Source organism: Octopus sinensis, linkage group LG25 (assembly GCF_006345805.1).
Source record: "Octopus sinensis linkage group LG25, ASM634580v1, whole genome shotgun sequence".
In the NCBI taxonomy this organism is placed as follows: domain Eukaryota; kingdom Metazoa; phylum Mollusca; class Cephalopoda; order Octopoda; family Octopodidae; genus Octopus; species Octopus sinensis.
In genome coordinates, this window is record NC_043021.1 from 12963465 (window position 1) to 12972166 (window position 8702).

An 8702-nucleotide genomic window follows, 5' to 3' on the forward strand; every position below is an offset into this window, starting at 1 on the left:
CGTCCGTTCTCCAAGCTAGCATGGGTTGGACGGTTCGACCGGGGGATCTGGGAAGCCAGAAGGCTGCACCAGGCTCCAGTCTTATCTGGCAATGTTTCTACAGCTGGATGTCCTTCCTAACGCCAACCACTCCGTGAGTGTAGTGGGTGCTTTTTACGTGCCACCTGCACTGGTGCCAGGCGAGGCTGGCATCGGCCACAGTCGGATTGGTGCATTTTACGTGCCACTGGCACGGAAGCCAGTCGAGGCGGCATTTCACCTAATAAAATTCAGGCCAACATGTTTTAGTATGCAAAACATATCGGACAGTCTCTCTATGAAGGGGTGTTGAAAATTTACTGGCTTTGGACAAAAAAAAAGTACAGGAAGATCAGGTAATTATGATTTTATTCAGCATATTCCCCTCTCAGATTCACACACTTATTGCAGCAGTTTTTCAGCTTTCTAAGCCCTGTAAAAGAACTTAGAAGTTTGGGCCTCCAACAGAGGCCTTTCATGATACCCTTAAAGCCACACACACACACACATATACATCATCATCATCATTTAGCGCCCGTTTTCCATGCTAGCATGGGTTGGACGGTTCTACTGGGGTCTGTGAAGCCAGAAGGCTACATCAGGCCCAGTCAGATCTGGCAGTGTTTCTACGGCTGGATGCCCTTCCTAACGCCAACCACTCCATGAGTGTAGTGGGTGCTTTTTACGTGCCACCCACACAGGTGCCAGACAGACATATACGAAATAATTTTTCAAGCATTTTCTATCTGAAAACTGTCAATTTTTTTTTAACTATACACTCTTCCAGGTAGGGCCCTTCAGCCATTGATGTCACTGAGCCTTTCCTTCCGGTTCACCTCATCCCCACACTCGTGCAGGTTGAAACGTAAAATGCTAAAGGAAGAAACCTAGCTGCTGCTTTCAATAAATACATCAAAATCAAAACTTCTAATTTTTTTTTTTTGTTAAAAGTATTCTTTTCAACTGTCTACAAACACAGCCAAGCTGAAATAATTAATTCCAGGAGTGAATAAAAAATTCTCAAACTTGAAAGGGATGAGCCCCTTGGATACTAACATGAGCCCCCATATATGGATTCTAGTGGCGCAGTGGCCCAATTGCCATTGGGCAAGCTGGCAACCAGGCCAGTCCACCACTATACACACACACACACACAGGTGCATGTCACGTGTGCGAGCATCAACTTTCAAAAGATTTAATTTGAATGTCAGCCTCATCAATCGAGGGAGAAGAGATGGAGGCTGTGAATTAGTGCTACAAACATGGTTCCTTTTCCTTAGAATGAAATAAACAATTGTTTAGAAAAATTAGAACAAAATAGAAGAAGAAGAAGAAGAAGAAGAAGAAGAAGAAGAAACAAAACAATAGAAACTGAAAGGAGAGAAGAGTTAAACATATACCTTACCAATGCTAAATTAGGAAAAGTCTTTTTCTGGTGGTCAGATTCATCCATATATTCTGGTTTATCTTCTGGATCGTCTCCTCCAGCCCCTGGTTTTCCTGGAGGTATTGGTTTTGGTCCAGGTTCCACGCTATCTTCATCAATTGCTAGTTTCAAGTCGCTATCTTCTCTCCATAACTCGGTTTGTTCGGCTTCAATTTTATCGTCTCCCTCCAGTTTTTCTTGTGTCCCTACATCTCCTGCCAGTTCTCCTGTCCCTACAGCTCCCTCCGGTTTTTCTTCTGTCCCTACATCTCCTGCCAGTTCTCCTGTCCCTACAGCTCCCTCCGGTTTTTCTTCTGTCCCTAATTCTCCTGCCAGTTCTCCTGTCCCTACAGCTCCCTCCGGTTTTTCTTCTGTCCCTACATCTCCTGCCAGTTCTCCTGTCCCTACAGCTCCCTCCGGTTTTTCTTCTGTCCCTAATTCTCCTGCCAGTTCTCCTGTCCCTACAGCTCCCTCTGGTTTTTCTTCTGTTCCTACATCTCCCTCACGTTTTTCCTCTATCCCTACATCTTCCATCAATTTTCCCTCCGCTTCTTCATCTCCCTCACGTTTTTCCTCTATCCCTACATCTTCCATCAATTTTTCTTCCGCTCCTTCATCTCCCTCACGTTTTTCCTCTACCCCCACATCTTCCATCAATTTTTCTTCCGCTTCTTCATCTCCCTCACGTTTTTCTTCTTCCTCTGCATCTCCCCCCAATGTTTCTTCTGCTGTTACATCTACCGCTTCTTGCTCCGGCATTTCCACGCCTCCTCCACATTCTTCCACGTCTGTGTCTTCGTTTCCTCCACCTTCTTCTTCGTCTGTTGTATACAAATTCCTTTCCCCTGTACTTAATATGTTTTCAACTTCCTCACTTTCATCGATTCTCTCTTCATCTACCACATTTTTTATTTCTTCCGTTTCTGATTTCTCTTCTTCGTTAACTTCGTCGATCTTGTTATTGTCCGCCATTGCTGACATGTGAAATAACAAAATAAACAAGGTTGTTGCCATATCAACGTTTTAAGTCTAACTCTACAAACAAAAGAGTTGTTTGAACGGCCGACTAATTTTATTATTCGATATCGATTCCTTTTACATTGTATAGATAAGGGCGCTAAATATGATTGTGCCACTAGAAATGTCTGACAAAAAAAAAAACCGTCCTGTACTCCTTTCTTATGATTTTGTATGTTATGAGTACAAATCTCTCTGAAATTGCTTTTACCTTTCAGCTTTCCAGTAGGGAGATCGAAGAGATAAAATACTTATTTCTTTACTACCCACAAGGGGCTAAACACAGAGGGGACAAACAAGGACAGACAAACGGATTAAGTCGATTATTTCGACCCCAGTGCGTAACTGGTACTTATTTAATCGACCCCGAAAGGAGGAGAGGCAAAGTCGATCTCGGCGGAATTTGAACTCAGAACGTAGCGGCAGACGAAATACGGCTACGCATTTCGCCCGGCGTGCTAACATTTCTGCCAGCTTCGCCGCCTTTCGAAGAAATAAAATACTTCGAGGTCGCATCCCTCCCACCAATGGCCAAGAAAATTTATTCCAAAATTGTTTACGCGCTATTTATTTCAATTGCTCAACTCTCTCTTTTTCGTATGTGCGTGTGTGTGCGCGCGCGCGATTTCTTCAGCATTCGCTCTAACAATACATTTGGATTAACAAAACTTATAATGTACCAGCCTGCTCCCTCCAAGAAGATGTATGTGGTTTCTTTTATAACTGTGAATGGTCAAAGGTTGGAGACTCTCTAGATTTATTTATTTAGGAAGTACCTAGGATCTGTTCCTTTTGAACGGCAGTTTTCAACACAATTTCTAGTTAACTAAACACTTTTAAACTTCGTATACTGGTAGAATGTGTCAAAATAAAACATATATATATATATATATATATATATATATATATTATATATATATATATATATATACAAAATAAGAAAATGGAGAAATACATCTAAATCAATTATCACTACCAGATAATACCCAAGGGGCAATGGCCCAGTGGTTAGGGTAGCGGACTCGCGGTTTCGATTCCCAGACCGGCGTTGTGAGTGTTTATTGGGCGAAAACACCTAAAGCTCCACTAGGCCCCCATCAGGGGGTGGTGGCGAACTCTGCTGTACTCTTTCACCACAACTTTCTCTCACTCTTTCTGTTTCTGTTGTACCTGTATTTCAAAGGGCCAGCCTTGTCACACTCTGTGTCACGCTGAATCTCCCCGAGAACTACGTTAAGGGTACACGTGTCTGTGAAGTATTCAGCCACTTGCACGTTAATTTCACGAGCAGGTTGTTCCGTTGATTGGATCAACTGGAACCCTCGTCGTCGTAACTGACTGAGTGCCACGGTATATATTATACCTGATCGGTCTAAGGGAGATAACCAAAGATACTATAATTTATTGGCCCTCAGTATTACAAAATCAATACAAATCGCTTCTCTTACACGAATGTAGTATGACATTGGCAACGGTTGTGCAAAAGAGCAATTATGGCTCCAAAGAACATTACTGTGAGTAATTTCAATGAAAGACTCGAAAAAGTTTTGCTAGGAAATGAACATACAGGCGCAGGAGTGGCTGTGTGGTAAATAGCTTGTTTACCAACCACATGGTTCTAGGTTCAGTCCCACTGCGTGGCATCATGGGCAAGTGTCTTCTACTATAGCCTCGGACCGACCAAAGCCTTGTGAGTGAATTTGGTAGACGGAAACTGAAAGAAGCCCGTCGTATATATGTATATATATGTATGCGTGTGTGTGTTTGTGTGTCTGTGTTTGTCCCCCTGGCATTGCTTGACAACAGATGCTGGTATGTTTACGTCCCCGTAACTTAGCAGTTCGGCAAAGGAGACCGATAGAATAAGTACTGGGCTTACAAAAGAATAAGTCCCGGGGTCGAGTTGCTCGATTAAAGGCGGTGCTCCAGCATGGCCGCAGTCAAATGACTGAAACAAATAAAAGAGTATACAAATCTATAAACTCTGTTGTTGCTGACTCGAAAATTTTCAATTATCCGGTTGTGTTCTCAAACTCTCTTGGAACCACAAGGAGCTCCCCGCACATTGCCTTCGATTGAAAATAGGCGCTCCAATCATGCCTCTGCAGAATTTTTCTCAATGACACAAGACTTGTTATGAAGAAATTAACGAGAAATGTCATAGAGACCACAATAATTTCTGTCTGTGGAAAAGGCAAAGATGTTTTTATTCCTCGTTTACTTTTAATACCTTCCAATTCAAATGACTTCAATTTCCAATACATATGTCTTTTGCGATGTCCATTAATAAGTCCCAAGATCAGACTTTGAAATTTACTGCTTTGCAATTAGCGGAGAACTGATTTTTCACTCAGCTAGTTATATGTTGGGTTCCAGAGTGGGGAGCAAGGACAATCTTTTCGTTTTCGCTCTTACTGGTAAAACCCAAAACTTTGTCATAAGGAAGTTTTGTAGCATGGGATAAACAAACTAAAATTTGCAGAAGGAATAATAACTTTTAATTGATATTGTCAATGTCACATTATATTCCTCTAAGAAAAGCTACTTGTATTTTTGTTTGTAATACTTCAGTTCAATAAATCATAGTACATATATTTGTAAGTTTTCCCCGAACTTACATTTAGTTATCTTGTACTAGACATAAGCCAAATTATGTATGATATTTGCTTCCTTTAAAGACTGAAATAGCAGAGATCATACACCAGATGTTTGTATGCACAAACCTGTTGAATTGTTTACTGCTACAGAAGCTGAACGGGAGGTGGTAAGAATTGATTACATCAACACTGAAGAAAATTATGTAATGCTAGCAATAGATGACATACACGCAAACTCAGCTGCTGGTCCTGATCGATTCCCAGCATTCCTCCTCAAGTCACGCAGAATCATTGCAGCTACTTTCTCGGAGTTTCTTTGCAAATGTTAAGCTTCTGGACAATATAAAGGAGGGAATAATATGCCCTATCTATAAAGGAGGAAGGGAAGCAGAGCAGATTCTAAAAACTATAGACTGCTCTGACTTCATACATCAGCAAAGTCAAGGAAAGGATCGTCCGAAGGAAATTAAGTGCTTTCCTTGAAGAGAATGACTTGCTGACTGACACCCAGCATGATTTTCGACCAGGTAGAAGCTGCTTGATACAGCTCTTGCAGCATTACGACCGGGTGCTAAAACCCTGTGCTACCAACACATGAAGCTCAATGAAAAGCAGATAAGATACACTGACCCAGGAGAGATTCCAGTCCCTGAATCAAAATCACTGCGTGACCTGATTATCGACATGAGTATTGATGCATCTTTACAGGTGCACGTTACTAAGTTGTTAATAAAATGCAGACGTCTAGACGGGTGGATCCTTTCAACTTTCAAAACAAGACAAAGGAAAACCATGATGCTCCTCTGGAGGACTTTCGTTCTCAGCCGTCTGGATTACTGCTTCCACTTGCGGTCACCAAACAGTCTAACGACGGAACTGGAGGTGATCCGGTGGAGCTACATAAGGAAGATCGATACGATGCGACATATCAGCTACTGGGAGACACTGAAAGAGTTAAGACTTTCTGCTCCCTGGAGCGAAGGTGGGAAAGATATGCAATAAAATACATCTGAAAAATCCTAGAAAAATTTGTTCCAAACTTTGTCATTGATACCATCACAAACAGTAGGACAGGGTGCTGCAACATTGCCATCAGGATGTAGGACGAGGTACTGTTTAGCTTCGCCTTCAAAGGTTCACAACTCTTCAATATCCTCCCACAAGGCCTGAGAGACCTGCATGTAGTGGATGTAGGATTTTTCAAAACAAAAGTATATTTCCTTCTGTCAAGAGTTCTGGATGAACCTACCTCTAGGCAAGAGACACAGATGAGGGCAGCAAAATCAAACTCTCTCATCCACTAAATGTCACATATCAGAGGACGTTTTGTGAAAGTGTAGCAAAGTAAACGGTAGTGCCATGCTGGGGCACCACCGTTTACATATAACCACTTTCTGTTTTTTTTTTTTTTTGCTTGATTAAGGATAACTAACCGAATACATACATACATAACAATTATAAAGCCCGCCAATTACATCGATCATTAATGAATTGACCAGAAACTATCGTACGCACTCCACGTATGTTTCATGTTTAGTACATCGTTGTAAATTTATCACTCATCACTCCCTTTACAATATTCATCCCGCAAACCATTATCAATATAATAATTAATCAACAAAGGACTTTGCCCATTTTATACGAAACCAAAGCTACGAATCAGCAACTAAAAGAGAAACAGTTGCAAGATCCTCATACATGGTGAGCTTTCCCCGATATTTGTTAAGTGAAACAATGAAACTCTACCGGTATAGACGTTGCATTTAAAATTTTGGGAGTCGATTCAATATAGTTAAAATAATCGAATGTGTACGTAAATAAGGCAGAAGGAACCACATAGGAACGACAAGTTACCTTTACCTAATTTGCAAATAAATCATTTTGCCTAAGTGACTGCTAAGCTTAATTAAACTGAGTTAATTATCGTTTTATGGTATATTTTATGGGCATAGAACAGCATACATTAGTATTTTTGTAAGCATTCAGTGATTCCACGCTTATAGTGTAAATAATACTTTATGAACCAATAAGGGAACCTGTGATTACGAAGACTAAATTACCGTTTTACACTATATTTTATAAGCATTAAAACACAAAGGTTTAGAAGTTTTGCAGACCATAGGGAATTCTAGCACGCAGTTTCAATGTGGTCCTGTTTTGTAAAGAAGATCGTTGCTACATATTCGATAATTTTATATCATTTAGCTAAGTTCTAAATCTAATCTGATCGTATTAGTTGTCCTAAAATTTGTAGAAATCGAGATTTATATCGCGCTAAAACCTTTAAATATCACGACGGATATAGAAATGCCTGTCGGTAATTAATGCTTTGAATACGTAACTGAGTTAAGTGTGTTTCTAAGAATAGGACAAAAGTGATTTGGATTTCGAAATCATTGAACTGTATTATAGCAAAAAAAAAAAAAGATTTTCATCTTTGATTCAAATCAGTCGATCCATGATGATGCTGATTTGATATTATTTCCCATCTTCAATACAAATCAATTACATGGGATGATAAAGCGCAATAATGTTTTATGACAAGAATGTAGAAGTTCCAGGTGATCTTTGATTATAGCGTACCACGTTCCTTCTCTCACACGAGTTTGTTGGTCTCAGGTAATTGGTGACCGTGAAAATTTTTTCAACGTAGATGTCGTGCTGATGGTGTGTTTACTCCCCCGTAACATTCACTGTTCCGTAAAAGAAGCTGATAGAATGAATACTAGACTTAAGAAATAAGTCCTTAAGGCGGTGCTCGTGCATGGCCCCAGCAAAATGACTGAAACAAGTAAAAGAATAAAAGAATGTCCTGCCGTGGAGAAATATTACCTTGCATAGAAATAGGTGAGGGTTAGAACAGGAAAGACGTCCAGTCATAGAAAATTTACCTCAACAAATTTTACCTATGCTAACATCGAAAAGTTGCTTTCCTCAACAAATTTTACCTATGCTAACACTGAAAAGTTGCTTTCATCATTTTGGGGTCGATAAAATAAATGCCAGTTGAGCACAGGGGTCAATCTAATCAACTAAGCTTCTTCCCCGAAATTTTTGGCCTTGTGTCAAAATTTGAAATCATAGTTATTTATTTATTTTTTTTACTTTTCAGAATGGAAGACGAAAACCTTCAATGGATGCAGCGTGCCATAGACTTAGCCGAAGAAGCTTTCAAGGCAGGAGAAGTTCCAGTTGGATGCATTTTCATCTATGAAAACAAAGAACTTGTAAATGGAAGGAATATGGTAACTGAGACCAAAAATGCTACCCAGCATGCAGAAATAGTTGCGATTGAAAGAGTTTATGCATGGTGTGAAGAACATGATAAAAACGCAGCAGACGTGTTCGCTGCCATCACTGTTGTGGTCACTGTGGAACCTTGCATAATGTGTATGGCCGCAATTAGGACTTTAAACATTCCTCTTGTTATTTATGGTTGCAGAAACGACCGATTTGGTGGCTGCGGCTCGGTGATGAACATTGCAACAGATGAGATTCCATCATTGGGAAGGCGCCTTTACTGTATATCTGGACTCATGGCAGAAAAAGCCATTTCGCTTCTAAAAGATTTCTACAAAGGAGAAAACTTGAATGCTCCTGAAGAGAAACGAAAAATAAAAAACGAAATTAAAAAATAAAAATAA

At 40.3% G+C, this 8702-nt stretch overlaps 2 protein-coding genes across 7 annotated transcripts in view; one reads left to right on the forward strand and one right to left on the reverse strand.

Moving 5' to 3' along the window:
• LOC115224517 (cilia- and flagella-associated protein 251-like) overlaps positions 1 to 5794 on the reverse strand; it is a 42898-nt gene extending 37104 nt beyond the window's left edge. The window contains exon 1 of one of the 3 annotated variants that reach the window (XM_036513359.1): positions 5707 to 5794. Coding sequence is in view for 2 of the 3 variants with exons in the window: in XM_036513357.1 (XP_036369250.1) it covers positions 1424 to 2458 (1035 nt within the window). In the remaining variant the exon portion in view is untranslated. Of the gene's footprint in view, positions 1 to 1423; positions 2542 to 5706 lie in introns of those variants that run through there. The other 2 variants (XM_036513357.1, XM_036513358.1) reach the window with 2 other exon arrangements.
• LOC115224566 (tRNA-specific adenosine deaminase 2-like) lies at positions 3916 to 8702 on the forward strand. Of its 4 annotated transcripts, none has more exons than XM_036513363.1 (2): positions 3916 to 3975; positions 8171 to 8702. In XM_036513363.1, exon 2 carries the CDS (start codon positions 8172 to 8174, stop codon positions 8694 to 8696), a length of 525 nt encoding a protein of 174 aa, XP_036369256.1. In that variant the 5' UTR covers positions 3916 to 3975; position 8171; the 3' UTR covers positions 8697 to 8702. The 4 variants fall into 4 exon arrangements, with proteins under 4 accessions (XP_036369256.1, XP_036369254.1, XP_029651350.1 ...); XM_036513361.1 differs by having other exon boundaries at positions 3917 to 4049; XM_029795490.2 differs by lacking the exon at positions 3916 to 3975 and adding an exon at positions 5967 to 6759.